This window comes from Adiantum capillus-veneris, chromosome 3 (genome assembly GCF_014529385.1).
Source record: "Adiantum capillus-veneris isolate H3 chromosome 3, ASM1452938v2, whole genome shotgun sequence".
Lineage (NCBI taxonomy): Eukaryota > Viridiplantae > Streptophyta > Polypodiopsida > Polypodiales > Pteridaceae > Adiantum > Adiantum capillus-veneris.
Genome location: NC_140933.1, coordinates 12,932,030 through 12,948,676, shown reverse-complemented (window position 1 = coordinate 12,948,676; position 16,647 = coordinate 12,932,030). Strand labels below are relative to the sequence as shown.

Below are 16,647 nucleotides of genomic sequence, written 5' to 3'. Positions count from 1 at the left end.
TATTAAGTCTATAACTCCCAATGGTGTACCTCGAACTAAGTCTATTTCAACCAAGATAATAGATCCTTGTCCCACTTACCCTCTTGCAATGAACAGGTCCAACCTTTCATGGACAACTTAACGAAATCTCTTCTTAAGCAAGAAAAGAGAAACCAATAGCTTTGATATTAATGTAATAGAAATGGAATGTGAACATTGAGAGTAGCGGAATTAAGAAAATTGTAGTGAGCATTTTTATGAGGATACTTTGAGAAAATAGACGGTGAACTTGATTAGAGGTAGCAACATAACCATTATACTTAATTAACGTGGCATGAACAATACTTTTCAAGAGAGAGAATTAGAGAACTTGAAAATAGTTGAGGACAGGATGTATGTGGAGCCGGTCCCCCCTCCAAAAGGCTTTTGTATTATAGTTTCTCCCATAAAGAGAGACTTGGTACAATACAAGCTTTGTGTTCCTTGAGACCTTGATGGTGCAATGAAGATAGAGAGATTCATGCACCACAATTATGCCCGTAACTTAGCTAAATGAAAGCATTAACTTGTCCCCGGCCTCAGTCCCAAGACCTCAAACACCTTTGAAGGTGGAGAGAGCTAGCAGGGAATGAGGGTAGGGAAGAGGAAGAAGAAGTAACTTACGAGAAAGAAGTAGTGTCCTCTCATACCATTACTCATAGAGATTCGCATAGCATAGTAGCATAGTAATGGAGATGAAGAAGATGGATAGCATAGCATTGAAGCATGACTCTTGGTTGGATTTTCTTTCCATAGCCAAGAGTTGTTGGTGTAGGGTCTCAACTTATCAAGCTTAGAGAAGGAGATGGTGCTCTTGCACTTTCACCAGGTGAGAATGAGAGCATGTGAGTGTGTGTGTGTGTGTGAGAGAGAGAGAGTATACCCCCAAGCACACCCCCAACTTGCTTTGGTCGATCCCTCCTTGTAGCTCATCCCTGAATTTGGTTGGACCCCTGCAAGCCTAGCCAGTCACATGCATAGTGCATCTCAAGCAACCATGGTAGCATTTGGACAACTGTCCTCCTTTCCCCTTTGATAGAGAGGGCTTGAAAAATGCTTTGAACAATTAATTAAATAAAGTAAATTCTCATTAGACCCCTTAAGAGGTCAACCAATAAGCTTTAGGCACTACATCAATGCATCATTTGTAGGTGCTCGACATGTATCCTTATTACCTCTTGAGTCTTGGGCTTGCCTTGAGTGTGTGTGTGTTCTCTCTCATGACTCTAGCTTTAGGGCTCGCCCCCTTCTTTGTAGGGATCATGTTGACTTTGGAACACCACAAGCCTGTCAAGTACCTTAGTCATGAAGCACCTCAAGCACCTTAGTCATAAAGCGTGACAAGCACCTCAAGCACCTTAGTCATCACGAAGTACAAACACCTCAAGCACCTTAGTCATCACGAAGGACAAACACTTCAAGCACCTTAGTCGGCAAGCACGACAAGCACCTCAAGCTTGGGCCGGGTTCCCACCTGAGGCTCAGCCCTAGCTTGCCTAAGGTCCTAGGTCTAATGACTTCTAACACTAACCTTTGGAGGTATTTAATGAATCTAACCCTAAGGTCTTTCAAGCTCCCTTATCTAGCATTTCTCTTTGAAAAACCATCTCTTATTTGGACCCGTTGACTTTGGTCCGTGCTGAGATAGATCCATAAGCACATGTTTATATTCTAACTCTTGTTCCCGTTTATTCTCTCACATTAAATGATCAGTTTAACATGAGAAAATCATTTGGGTTAGCTAGATATTAGATTTAATGATAGTATGTCAAGTGCTTTTATCTATTTGTGATTGCATACAATAGTGCTCACTATAGATCACAACAATTTTATGCATCTTGATAACAAGTATATGAGTGTTTAGTTTTCACAGAGTGGATACATGATTCAATTTGTATCAGTTTCCATATTGATGATTGTGCGTTACAAAGATGGAATACAAATTTGAACCATCCTACAAGTTTATGTTCTTTACACCCAAGGGGCGATACATTGAATTTTAATATGTTGCTTACAACTCGATAATCAATCACATTTTCTTTAGCATTTAGACGTGCAAGGCATGGTTTTTGTTCAGAGTATATTTTCTTTGTTTTATCTTCTAGGAATGGCCTCGCAATATTCTTTTCCTTTTAATCTAAAACAATGTGATGTGTTTAGATATGCGATTCCTCGTGCAAGGCATGTTTTTGGAATCACAAAATTTATTCCAAAAAGCATTGAATTGTTATGTATGGGATACAATTTTGTGAGCAATCCAAGAAGTTGAAACATGTTGCTATGAACAATCATGTTTTACTTAGATTGCTCTTATGTTTAACATATTGCACAACAAATTTTTCATTACTGTCATGTCTCTCACACAGCGTGAGTATGTGCATGTTTGTAGGACTTTGTTACTAAATATACAAAAAGATGTAGTTGATGTAGAATAGTTTAATCTACTCGCATCTCTCTTACAATAAGCCTTTGTTGTATAAAGTTTTCCATTGAAGAGTTATATCATCTCTTCTTGGATTGCGATATGGTCAAGAATCTTCTTCTCTAGTATTCAAAATAATGGTGAGTGCTATACATTGTACAACCTTTGATTTGAGTGAGGGAACTCTTATTTGTTCGATTGAAGTTTCTATCTTTAAACCATATGATTTTCATAGGTAGATAATGTTCCATATCCTTTAAATATTATGCTCATAAGCATAAATTTTATGATGCTAAACAAGAGTAACTTTTATGATCCTAAGAGCATACTATTGATACATATTTAAGACATCAAAATAGTATAACAAAAGAAATGTGCCTATGGCAAGGGCACCAAATGTGGCATATATAGACAAGGGTCTTTTCTTTCTAGGTAGTTCACAAAGTTCTCTTTTTTGCAAATATTATTCAAGGCTTTTTGTTGTTGAGCACAACACGTTTCTCTCTTTTCATGGGCAAGGAGAGAGCACAACCATAATCATGAAAAAGTCCTTTCACTCAGCATGCAAAGACAAGTTCCACACAAGGTGTATAAGGCAAGGAGTCTACAAGAAAAAAATTTATTTAAAAAAATGGTGTACTTCTTTTTGTGGCTATTTAAGAAAGGTATCTCTATTGAGAGTCACATGTTATCCCTTACTTAATTTGATTATCTTTTATCTTGCTCATGCTAAGAGAAGTTAAGCTACGAGCTATCATGTAGATAATGTTATGATATATTGGCCACTCTTTATTATATGTGGTCAACGTTACAATTGGGATAGCTGAACTTGCAATGTTTGATTATTGTTGATGTTTTATTTTTAATATAATGGCAAGTTGATGCTGTGTAGATTGGAATACGAGAAATTGAGGAAAACATTTCAATGAAGTTGAGCGATAAGTTTTAGTATTAGTGTCTTTTAAACCTTTTATTCTTGCTCAACAAGCCTACACGGCTCACTTTGTACATTGTGGACAATAAGTGGTGAGAACCAATCCCTTATGGTTCATGCAATAATTGGTGAGAACCACAAGCATACTTTAGTTCAAAAGAGGGGCCTCTAATCTTCAGTACTACTCTAATTAATAAAATATCAAATATCCAACTCCAAAAGTGTACCATGGAGTTTGGGATCTAGGATTTTATGCCATTCTCTCTCTCTCTCTCTCTCTCTCTCTCTCTCTCTCTCTCTCTCTCTCTCTCTCTCTCTCTCTCTCTCATGCTATATTGTGCGTGTGTAATTTTGTCCCATCTCTACCCTTACAAGCTTTCACTATCTCCTACTACGTTTTTGTGCGTGTGTACTTGTGTGTGTAGTTTGAGTTAGTCATTGTCTACTCGTGTGTATACTTGAGAAAGAGAGAGATGGTGAGTTTATGTTCGGGTTTAGGCCAACTTTTTGGATGTTCATTACTAACCCATCATAATTAACTCACTTGTTCTTTACTTGAATATAAAATAAAAAGCGTAAGAGGATAACTCTCATACTAACATCCACCCATATCGTGTGTCTACTCCTCTCCTCCCTCACACTTCGCACACACCATGCACTTTTCATGCGGTATCAGAGCTGAAGGTTGTGGTACACCTCTCTCGGTGTTTCCCTCTTCTTAACAAGGTTTACATTATCTACACTGGCAAGAGATTGAAGCTCGGAGCTTCCATAGATAAGGAGCATTGTGAGCTTGGCACATCGAGCTAACATATCAAGGTGGCAAGGGGTTGAACTCCACAAGCCATAAGGGTAGAGAGATTGAGCTTTCTGTAAGCTCAAAGAGAGAGAGAAGCAAGTCACTTAGTTTAGGAAATATCGATAGTAGATCATTGTTTTGCTTATAAGTTGAGCTAGAAAACTCAAATTTAAAAACTTTTTTAATCAAAACGAAGCTCTCTTTGAGCTCTACGAATTTGTAGAAGGAATCATTAGCTAATTTGGAGCACATATATGTTCGAAATAAAAACACAGAGGCTATTTTCTCGAGACAGATCGTGTAGAGTTGAGTAAGAGAGAGAAAGCGATAGCTTCATCTCAACTTCAACCTTGAAAGACTCGAAGGCACACATAGTGGAGCAGCATATGCAAAGAGTCTAGCCTCAAAGTGGTTTGGGCATTGCATTGAGATGATGGATGTAGGACAAAGCCATTGGAATGATTCACAGTTATATAGGTTGTACATACATAGGCCAATTGGGCCATGTTGGCCTTCAAGTGGGGCATTGTTGGGTTCATGCCCACTGACTGGACACTTGTTACTAACCCTTCATTACTACCTCACTTATCCTGTACTTGAATATAGAATAAGGAGCGTGAATAACTCTCATACTGAGCTCCACCTACACATTGTGTCACTCTGCAGGCACCACACACTCTTCAAGGTATGAAAGGTGTATCTGTGTGGATGGATTGTCAATCTTAATTTTAAAATTCGAGAAAACTCATATATGAAAAAAAAAGAGCAAAATGGGTATCTAGTATACTAATTTGTAATCCTTATTCTATGTGCTATCTTGTAGCTATGCATGATCCTATCACTTACATTAGATAAAATCTCTAAAAAAATCACTAGTTAATCTTAGAGTTGTTAGATAAGTGTACTTACACTCTTTGTCTTACAATTCAAGCTCATCTTAATTTTTAAAATAATTGGAAGAGAATTTCAAATTTTGTTTCCCATCGATATGAGTGAAAGGGACATTGCTAGCTCTCAAGCATAGTCTGAACCCTTAACACCTAACAGAGGACTGTTGGTCTTAACTTGGGCAACTTATTAGCTTGACATCTTAATAGCTTATGAGCTAATGTGCATGGTAACTTATAGTTTGACGTCATAATAGCTCATAGCTAATCCTAATGGAGGGAAGGAGAGATTGGTGGTTAAATTCTCAAGCCCTCAAAACACACACACACACATCTCACCATCTCTCCCTTTTTTAACTATACACACAAGTAGAGAATGACTAATTTAAACTACAGACATAAACACACATGCGCATAAACATAGTAAAAGATAGTGAAAGCTTGTAAGGATAGAAATGGTGACAAAATTGCACATACACATATCATGAGAGAGAGAGAGAGAGAATCTTACACAAAAATGGCTAAAAATGCTACTCTACGGCACACTTTTGGAGTTGGGTATTTGATATTTAAACCATAAGGGTTTGATTCTTATCACTTAATGCTTACAATGCACAAAGTGAGCCAAATAAGATTATTAAATAAAAATAAAATATCTAAAAAATATTTGTGCTAAAAGTAAACGGTTGAAATAAATTTATAAAATTTATTGTTCAACTACATTAAAATCTTTTCCTCAATTTTTCGTATTTCAATCTATACAACATTAACTCACTATTAGATAAAAAAACTCACTATTAGATAAAAAAAATAAAAACAACAACAATAATAAATCATTACAGCTCAACTATCTCAATTGTAATGATAGCCAAATACAACAGAAGGGTGACTAATATTGTAACATCCCTCCACTAAGGATAGCAACTGAAAAGAGAATCAACTGGACTATAAGTGATAAAAAGTGTGATAACCAAATACAACAGAAGGGTGAATAATATTGTAACATCCCTCCACTAAGGATAGCATCTGTCTTCAATTGCTCAATGGAGAATCAATTGGACTATAAGTGATAAAAAGTGTGAAAAAATTTCAAAAAATTGTTAAAAGAAATTTTGGACATCCATGTGGCATCTTCTTTAGGGTGACCCTTAAAGGTCAAGAGATATGTATTGTAAATCATGTTAGTGCGTATAGTAGCGGTCTCATGATCATTTATTTGTACGGGAATGAGTTGCTCTTCTTAATCTACAAATGAAGGTAGATCCTCATAAATAAGGTATGGAGGTCTCTAGATCCTTAAAAATTTCATAGTGAATGTACAAGTATAATGGTAACTCTAAATAAAATGAAACATCATTAATCATAGTAGATATTCTGAAAGGACTATAGAGACATGGAGCAAGCTTTACAAAAAAATTGGTATCACTTTTAATTCTTTGTTTTTCAATTCAAAGCATAACGTGATCACCTCCTTTCAAAACATGTGCCTTGCAATGCTTATTGGCATGCTTAATATAAAGTTTTTGTGAATGCTTGATATCAAAATGAACACTTGCATAAATTTCATGAAAATTGACAAGTGACAATACTGATAGCGGGCACAACATTAGGAAAATATGAAGCAAGTGTTGAAAGAGAATGGCTATACACAATCTCAAATGGAGGTTTACTTATAGCAGAGTAAGTGGTATTGTTATAAAAAAACTATGGAATATGCAGGTAATCATCTCGTTTTTTTGGTTGAAAATAAACATAATCTTTAAGTAAATTAGTTATTGTATGGTTAGTTACTTCAATTTGACCTTTCAAATCATTATGAAATTTGAAAAGTAAAATTAAGTGTAGTACTAAACCTCTCAAAGATTGTAGTCGAAAAAGCACTACAAAATTTGAAATCTCAAGATATTATCACTTTTGGTAAACCAGGATAAAGAAAGGCAGTTTTGAGAAATGGAAGTGTAACTTGATGTGTTGTGAGAGTTTTCTTATAGGATATGAAATATATTTGTTTAAAAAAATGATCAATGATAGTACAAATCATATCATGCTTGTGAACAATGAGTGAAAAACAATTTCAAATTCCATTAAAATGCGTTCCCAAGATTTTGCATGAACAGAGAGCGAACATAAGAGACCCAACTTCTTACTGGTGGTAGATTTAATCTTTTGGCAAATTAAACAGAATGCAACATACTCTTTAACATTATTTTTCATAGTTTGCCAATAAAGATCATCAAAAAATTTAAAATATAGCCGCATCCAAATTTAAATAGAATTAATGTTTAAGAAAGTCAAACATACATGGTGTTATTTATGCTCTTTTTGAAACTTACTAAACACCAAAATGATGTTAAAAGAAACAATGATAAAATCTTAGTGATTGAAATCATGCTCATCATACATGTAAAAGTGGTTGATGCATTTGTGAAACCAATTGACATAACAAGAAACTTGTAGTGCTCAGTTTGTGTTCTGAATGCAGTTTCAAACATTTTGACTTGATGGTATCTAGGCGTAAAGTCAATTTTACTAAAAATATTTATTCGTTTTAATTTGTTTAGCGCATCATTTACTCTAGAAATAAAAAACCTATCCTTAATACTCTTCAAAGCCTTGTAGTTTATACACATACAGATGGCTGCATTTTCTTCTTGACATGAAGTATTGGAGCCCCATTGGTGAATTACTAAGGCTTAAATCGTTGATTTGGTTTTGTATTTACTTGTGTGCAATATCAAGTTTACTCGATAAAGTGCCCAACAAAGTGATTCACTACCGGAATAATGTTTATTCTATGATCTTTACGACTTGAACATTTTATTGGGGAAAATGCTTTAACAATTTGAAAAATTTTCTAAACTCATTAGGATTGGATTGACCTTGCCATTTAATGTTTCTTAAATTGAGAGAGAAAGGTGTGAAGAGTTGGGTGGAGTTTTAGACTTAGCATACACTTCTACAAGCCACTAAATAGGTTTTTTCCTATTTCCTTATGGCTCTTTTTGCTTGTGTAAGAGAGGTGAAAATTTTTATACTCAAGCGTTGCTTGAATGGAGAGATTTTGATTGTTGTGTGAACATAGTGTATCCTTTGGTTAAACCTACTGAGAAGATCACATTAGTACAAGGGTAGCAATTGTACTCTTCAATGATACATCTTCAAGGATGAAAAATAGGTCTAAGAACTTGGAAGTACAATTATCGTAGTGTGGAGAAAGGTTTATGAAAGGCACTCTCAGTCAAGTACCTCCACACAAGTACTTTCAATACCTAGGGATGTCAAAATTATTGACATTAAATCGCGAGATATATTCCACAGTGGGAGAATACGAATTCTCACGAACTAGGACACTAGCTCTCAAACTTTAGGATGTTGTCAACTCTTTTTATGAAGACTATCTAAAGAACAAAGCATCACGAGCAATTTCAATAGCGAGCAATTGTTGGATACTTGTCTGAGTAAAGCTTATTTAGGAAGCAATGTGTAGGAAACAAGTAACAACCTTAATAGATGGTTAATTTTAAAAGAGACTTAGGATGCACACATGCATACCTATGATATGTATAGAGAGGGCTATTACATGTGAATGATAATGTTTCATTGTTTGAGCGTAATTGTGATTTGTGTTCACATTTTGTTATGGTTTAATGTTTTCGACAAGGCCAATTTTCAATGATTGTTTAGTTTTACATTTAGCATTATTGTTTGCAAGTATATAAAGGATACTAGGGTCAACATAGGAAGTGTCTTCTTAGTACTATTTCTTAAAAGACGATAAGTTTTGAGTCTACTGATAACTAACCTATACAAATTAGCATGGCTAAATTTATGAAGAATGTCTATAGGGTGTAGGGATTCTCTAGTAACATGTGCATCCAATCATCCCATCAAGGGTAGTCATACAAAAAGGTCCCTTAGCTGCTTCAAGATACACTATGACTTCGCACACACAAAGCAATCCAACAAGGGATATGATCTTCCTATTATTGGAGATTGTTAAGCATACCACTACAAAGTTTTAGTCCTCTGATATCACATTTGACGATTGCAATTTAAACAGGCTATATAGGAAAGCCACTAGATGAGCACTATGTCTACTGTAGATTCTTATAGCGTTCTTTGTCTCTATGTCATTTACATGTATCCCCTATTACATGGGAATGATTACATTAAGAACTATAATTTTATGGAACTTACATATTTAAGCTCTGTTTTTTATACTCAAGATTCAAGTTTCTTTACTGTAGGATGATTATTGAAACTATTTCATTATGAAGTCATGACATCAGAGGGGCGGGCTTGATTATGATAATCTTTATCCAAACCAAGGGTTCTGAGTTGGATTTATGTATCAATATTAAATCACTGACAAGTTTAGTGTACATTGGTGATACAAATAGAATAAGCCATATCTTCTATGCTTTAAGGCAAGCACATGTATAAGGACAATCGAGTCAATACTATCCGCGATCAAGGATTAGTCAAGTGGAAAAATGAACCTAAAGAAGGTGCACTTGGAAAAACATTAGTGTTCTTAAGAACTTCCCCACTTTTATTTTCGAGGAATACTTTTCCAAGGAGGGAGTAATGTCAAGACAAGGGTCCTCTAATGGTAAAGCCCACTCGGAACCAATGATTAAGAGCCACATGTACGATATGCATGGCAAGGGGCATTGGTAGTTTAGCCATTAAGGAAGCTAGATGGGAGGAGATCAACATGCTAGTATCCCCGTAGGCTTACACAATCGAATGGAAAAATCCAAATTTGTGAAGAGATCACGCTCAACCATATTTTACACATTACATTACAGATGTCACATTCGCTATGCTATTGAAAGAAAACACCTCTCAAAGGCTAGTGTTTTTGCACGTTTCCAAGTTAACGTCAAAGTAACTCACATCAATAATTCGACGATCATTTGGCATCTTTCATATCCTATCCATGTCTACAACTCTACAAAGTTTGACCATTGCCATCACCTCATTTTTAACTCATAAATGTGAAGTCATCTCTTAAGGGTATAGGATACACTATTTTCAGATTTTTTGTAGTGGCTGTAGGAACTCACTTGGAATGCAGTAGCATAGAAGAATGATCGCTAATAGTTCTTTTGCATACTTCCAAGTGACGACTCTCAACTGAGGCCCTCATAGCATAGCGTACATTAGGCATGCGAACAAAGATGTAATGTATTTAGATTTACCTGTTACTGGATGGTAATAATGCAACCCAAGTTAGGTATGACAACAAGTGCAATTATGCACAGCAAAAACAAGAATCCTTTTTTATTTTTCATGATACAACCCAAAATTAGGATTGTGGCAAACGACGGAAAACATGATGGGCTAGGTTGCTCCTCATTCTTCTCATTTTTTCCCATGATATGACCCAAGATTAGTATTGTGGTGACCTCAGAAAAACATGATGGGCTAGGCTAGGTTGCTTCTCATTCTTACTTTTTTCCATGATACAACCCAAGATTAGTATTGTGGCAACCACAGATGGGCTAGGTTGCTTCTCGTTCTTGTCATAATAATCGTTGCTATTGATGGGTCCTTTACTTCCCTGCATAAGGGGGCACTCCAATCAAAGAAGAGAGAGTTGCAAGGTGGTGATGTAAAAACGCATACACGAGCTCAGTAGTAGTTGCCACAATTCGTACAACAAGCCCATCTTCCTACAACATTAAAAATATACATGCAATCAGGCTCGAAGCTTTGTACCATCAATGTTCAAAGACCTCATCAACGTGTACCTTTGGACCAAAGGTGCTGCAAGAAACAAGCAAGTCGGGCATTCCTCTGGGCCGCGATTTTAAGGCTTTGCGATTTCGTATCTGTATCAACTCTTCAAGCTGCAAGCAAAGATTTCGTAGCTTTGGCCTAAAAAAGCCTAGCATGAGAAAACTGAAAACCTTTTTCCAACTACGTGGGAATGATCATGAGAACTCTTACCCATAAATTAACAGCATCGCCACAACTTGGAAAGGTTGCATCCTTTCAAGAATTGTAGTATCTCCACATTCTAAACACATCTATCCAAATATCAGTTAAAACACTTCATGCACCTGTTCTAACATACGTTGACAGCATTGAATAAAATGTACTACTACTACCGAATCCAGAAATAAGGGACCCTTTCCCTCTAGATATAAGTGATTGGTGCTTCTATAGGAGTTGAATGCCCAAACCTCCCCGCGTTCTCTCCTCCCACTTGTACACCAATCAACAAGAACCACATTTGCATCTGCAGCCAGGTGAAACACCTGTACTTGCGAGTATTTCGAAGCTTGAAAACAAGTTACTGGGTCTGGAAGCATTGCAAAAGTGCCCTTCTGTTGAATATGGACCTGAGCAATGATAAATAGATAAGAGGGCTTCTTCACAGCCGGTAGCAAGCTTTCAAGCACCACGGTGCAACTTTTTGAACAAAATGATTGAATGGAAACTTTTGTTCAACTTTGCATTGTCAACTATGTACACTGCATCAAGCCATCCATACATTTTCACCAACACGATATCATACGATTCTACTCTGAGACTGTTCATCTTTACTATTAGATGAGCTTGTACCCAGGACCACAGAAATGAGGACACACCGGATCTTAAGGTGCATTTCCTCCTGGCATATCAAACAGGCTCTTTTGAATAAACATGAGAAAACCAGTATTTGTACCTCAAGTAACTGCTCACATGCTAATCCTGCATTTGACTTATAGACCTGAAAGCCAAAAAGATGTGTTCAATAAGAGACTCCATGAGAGCAGAGTAAACACCTTTTGCAAACAACCAGACTACGAACAACTGAACATGATAACCACTATAGATATGTGTTGTTTGAACGAGGCCATTGAAGTAACAAAGAAAGAAAAGAACACACCCTAAGTACAACCACCAACCATAAACATATTAGGAAAAAAAAGGCCAAACAACCACCTTCGTAGATGCCTGAGTTGTGAACACAGCAGTGCAACAAGAGCCAATTCTTACTTGAACGTACACTGTATCACCCTGTCAAATACAACCCTTCCCATAGGAATCAATTCACTCTAAAGAAAAACAAACATAACCAAAAAAGTTATTTATACCGAAACTAAACCACCTCCATACGACAATGCATAGATCCAAACGACATCCACTGATGGAGCAACCTACAAGGCAAAAGATAATCAGAGTGACACATCCTCTTTTTAACCAACAATAGACTTCCAAACCCTTCGCCACCATGAAAAGCAAACCAAACTGTTGTATCTTCAACAACTCCTCAATCAAGATTAAACAAAAGAAAGGAGAGTAGTCTCCATAAATAATTGTCAGATACCTTGTTAGGCACAATTAGCTTTAGAGGATACTTGGAAAACAACCGAGTAGCCATAGATTTCCCAGCCACATGATCAACCTCTATGCATCCAGTAAATTCCTTGTTTGCAAAAAACAAGCGATCTTCCATGGAGCACCTGCTGCATACAAATCAAGTCACTAAGCACAACAAAAAGCAGTTTTAACGATAATTCACTAAGACATTGTCCATTAAACTAGAAAACCAAACACAAGTGCCACAAAGATCACTAGCCCAAGTGTCTTAAAGAAACCAAAACCAAGGCTATACGAAACTGCCCCCCCCCCCCCCCCCCCCCCCCAACTGCCCAAAAAAGAAGTAAAATTTTTCCCTGTAAAAGTTGTAAAGTACACCATATGAATCTAAACCATATGATATCAGTTGTAATCACTGTAGTTTCCCAATGACAACCCTGCTCTCCAAAAATCCCAAAGGGCCCAAAAGGCAGCTTTCCCTTTCCACCGTTCCAAACATTAGCCACATGACATTGTCAGGCAAGGGGCTTAAACTATTAGGTAAGGGGAACACCTAGGCATCCCCATAACCACCATGATAATTGTGCTAGAACAACAAAAGGACTGTTGTGTTCAGGACAACATTTGGTCTCTATGTCATGCCATTCGCTTTCACAAATGCTCTTGCCACGTTCAATAGAATGACAGACATAATATTTAAACCACATAGAAATCTCGTGGGTACATTCTTTGATGACATGATTGTCTACTCTAAGTCTAAAGAGGAGCATAGGGATCACTTGACTGTAGTTTTCAATGAGCTATGCAGGAACAGGCTACTCATTAATGCGAAAAAGAGTAAATTCTTTTTGGAAGAGATTCACTTTCTTGGGCACATTGTTTCAAAGGATGAGGTACGCATGGATCCCGTCATAGTGGAAGCAATTAGGTCCTGGCCAGACTTGAATTGTGTACATGACATTCAAAGCTTTCTAGGCTTATGTTCCTACTACATGAGGTTCATCCGAAATTTTGTTGAGATTGCTTCTCCACTCCATGCATTGCAAGGGAAAGGAGTTACTTATAAGTGGACAGCCAAGGAAATTCTAGCCTTCAAACACTTGAAAGAGAAGTTGACTTCAGATCCGGTAATCATTTTGCCGGATATTTAAAAACCTTTTGTGGTTCAATGTGATGCATGTGGCCACAGTCTTAGTGCAGTTCTAATGCAGAATGGCCCAGTAGTCACATATGAGAGCAGAATTCTTTTGAAAGCTGAAAGGAACTTGCAAGTTTATGAGAAGGAATTGCTGGCAGTAATTCACTCTCAATAGTTGGATACACTATCTGCTAGGGACTGACTTTGTTGTCCAAACAGATCATCAAACCTTGCGATACTTTCTCACACAAACAAAGTTGTCTGAGAAACACATGCGATCAGCAAACATCTTGTCAATGTTCCATTTTCAGATTAAGAAAAACAGAATGTGGTGGCTGATGCGTTGCCACGAAAGCCCCAAATTTCGGCAGTGTCAATTCCGTATCATTGTGAACTAGACGAAATGAAGACACAATATGGTGAAGATTCAGATTTTGCAAGAATCTATGATCAGCTTGTTGATGGGCAACATCATTACCATTATATGCTTAAGAATAACTTTCTCATGATGCATGGAAAGTTATTCGTTACTAAACAGTTACGGCCAAAGGTTTTGATAGAAAGTCATGCTCCACCATCTCCTGGGCATCGTGGAATTGATGCAACAGTGAAAGGGGTTGAGGCATTCTTCTATTGGCCAGCTTTACGTCAAGATGTTGACACATTTGTAAGATCATGCTTAGTATGTCAAAAAGTCAAATTTGACAAGTAAAAACGACTGGGATTGTTGCAACCATTGCCAATCCCTGTTAGGCCACGGGAAAGTATAGTGATCGTTGATCTTCCAAGAACGTAGACATGCAATGATGGAATTTGGACTATCATTTGTAGGTTCAGTAAGCAGGCCCATTTCATTCCTGTTAGGAAGAAGATAAAGCCAGAACTCATGGTCAAGATATTCGTGAGCAATATCTTGGATGCCTCAGTCAATTGTCAATGACAGGGATCCACGTATGATGAGACTTTTCTGGAGGGCATTGTTTGAAAACATGGGCACTATGCTAAAATTCTTATCTTCGTTTCATCCACAAACTGATTGTGAATTTGGAGAGTTTTCTCGCGTGAAAACTCGTCCAAATCACAGGGGGACTGTCCCATTGCGTGTAGACACGTTTGCTCTGCTAAAACCCAAAACAGAGACTTACAGCCTGCTGTGTTTTTTTGTAGGTTTAGGGTTTCGCACCTAAACTAAAAGTTAGCACCAGGGGAGCCTCGGGATGCCTGTCTCCCCTCGGGATGACTGTGCAGGGCTTTAGGCAACTGGCAGTGCCTAAACAAGGATTTACAGCGCGCTGAAATTCTGTTACAGCTCACCAGTCCTCGAGGTGTGCTTTTGATCTACAGGGGTTTTGGCGTTGTTATGCTGCCCAATTGGGTCAAAAACCTGCAATTTCAACCCTCGCCAGGTTTGGACAGCTTGGACAGCTTTGTGAGACTTGGATGTATGCGTTCAGATCGTCTGTTAATTGAATAAAGAAATACCGAAAGAGGCGCCAGTCTTTTGGGGCCTACAAGGTGTCGATCTTCGTGTGCGCACTGACATTCTAGTCGTTGGACGCATCTGTGCTCTCTTTTCTTCTCAATGCTCTGTGTAAAGTTAACAGGTACTTGAATTAGTACAGCCCTCTCACGGTGTACAGTCCGGTTATAGGTGGACAAGCACTAAAATTTGATACTTTTTCAGGCTTCCGAGATACCCACAAGGCCCTCGCCTTTATTCAACACTTTGACATAGCTTATTCGGGAGGGCGCTATTCAAAGCACTCCAAGATCTGCAGAGCAGCATCCTACTTGAAAGGAAATGCACAGACTTGGTGGTCCGCTCTTTTGTTATGAAAGGAAGCACCAACAAAGTGGCTGCAGTTTAAACGGCTTTTCACTTCCTCATGGCTCACTCATGAGTACGATGGTATGTGGTTATCGCTTGAAATCATCTTTGGATGATCAAGGAAGATACTTTGGACACTTATTGCCAGAGGTTTTGAGATACTTTCCTAAAAACCTCTTCTTTTAAAAAGATCACTTTTAAGAAACAGATCGAGCAATTTTGTTGTGGTTACACAGAGAGATACGAGATTACTCCTTAATTGCATAAGTCCGAGTCCATACAACAATTGACGGGGCATGCTAAAGGGTTTGCTATGCATTCGAGTAATCTTACTTATCCGACTGATCAACTCAAAATTCGACCAATGGTAATAGAAGAAGAGGCAAGTTTAAGAAAAAGAAGGATACATGTCCCCGATTGATGAATGAATAGCAAGTTGAGTGTCTCAAATCCAGGACGTTCTTTGATTGTGGAGAACATGGAGATGTGTAACAAACTTGGACACTCCGAGTCAAGATTCTACCGCAACATAGTAGAGATTCACTTCAAAACTGTTCATAGTTTACAATTGATTCGACACGTCCGGCGGAGTTCCGTGCCTAGAGATATTGGCCCCAAAGATTGGCGCCCCTTTAGACAAGTCAAGAACTAATCAATATCATATTATCGGGAATTCAAGTTCATAAAGTCATACAACAGAATATTGTCAGCTCAGAGTATCCCTGAAACTCAAAAGAGACATCAATGACTATAGTATTAAAAATCGGGGCAATCTATGGACAAAGGAGTGAATCTATTGACAAAGGAGTGAAGCGACTCCCCTCTTGTGCATACCCACTACACCAAAATCTGCCCAAGTTGAGTTCGGGGTTCTATTTGGAATAGACTATGCTAAACCAAATGCTTCAAGGTAAAGGTTCACAATCTGAGGAGTATCTGCCAGGTCCTCCTCCTCCATCCACTTCGCATCCAATGCGGGATAGTTCTTGAATTTAACCGAGAACCGCCTTATCATTTTACCTTTTACCTTTCTATCTTTATCTGTCAAAATCTGTTCTGAAACAAGTATCTCCTCGTTTTCCTCCACTTCGGGTTCCTCATCTAGCTCCCCATCATCGGGCACATCGCCTTTAAAAGGCTTTAGGAGACTCACATGAAAAGCATTGTGAATCCTCCAAGTATCGGGCAGCTTCAGTCTAAAGGAGACATCATTTATCTTTTCCAAAATCTGGAAAGATCCGTAGTATCTCATGCTAAGCTTCGGAAAAAGCCGCTCCTTTTCCTTTTTCTTTCTCAAGCGTGCCTTC

The 16,647-nt window shown here is 37.8% G+C and overlaps 1 protein-coding gene across 2 annotated transcripts in view; it reads right to left on the bottom strand.

The window, feature by feature from the left end:
- Positions 1-10,317: 10,317 nt before the first annotated feature.
- The window catches only part of URED (urease accessory protein D), a 31,243-nt gene continuing 24,913 nt past the window's right edge, over positions 10,318-16,647 (bottom strand). The window contains exons 2-9 of one of the 2 annotated variants that reach the window (XM_086507877.1): positions 12,382-12,517; positions 12,149-12,211; positions 11,997-12,071; positions 11,737-11,781; positions 11,177-11,410; positions 11,016-11,095; positions 10,817-10,943; positions 10,318-10,738 (exon numbers count right to left, since the gene is read on the bottom strand). In XM_086507877.1, the coding sequence (XP_086364003.1) occupies positions 10,619-10,738; positions 10,817-10,943; positions 11,016-11,095; positions 11,177-11,410; positions 11,737-11,781; positions 11,997-12,071; positions 12,149-12,211; positions 12,382-12,510 (873 nt within the window). In that variant the 5' untranslated portion in view covers positions 12,511-12,517 and the 3' untranslated portion in view covers positions 10,318-10,618. Of the gene's footprint in view, positions 10,739-10,816; positions 10,944-11,015; positions 11,096-11,176; positions 11,411-11,736; positions 11,782-11,996; positions 12,072-12,148; positions 12,212-12,381; positions 12,521-16,647 lie in introns of both variants that reach the window. The other variant, XM_086507879.1, reaches the window with a different exon arrangement.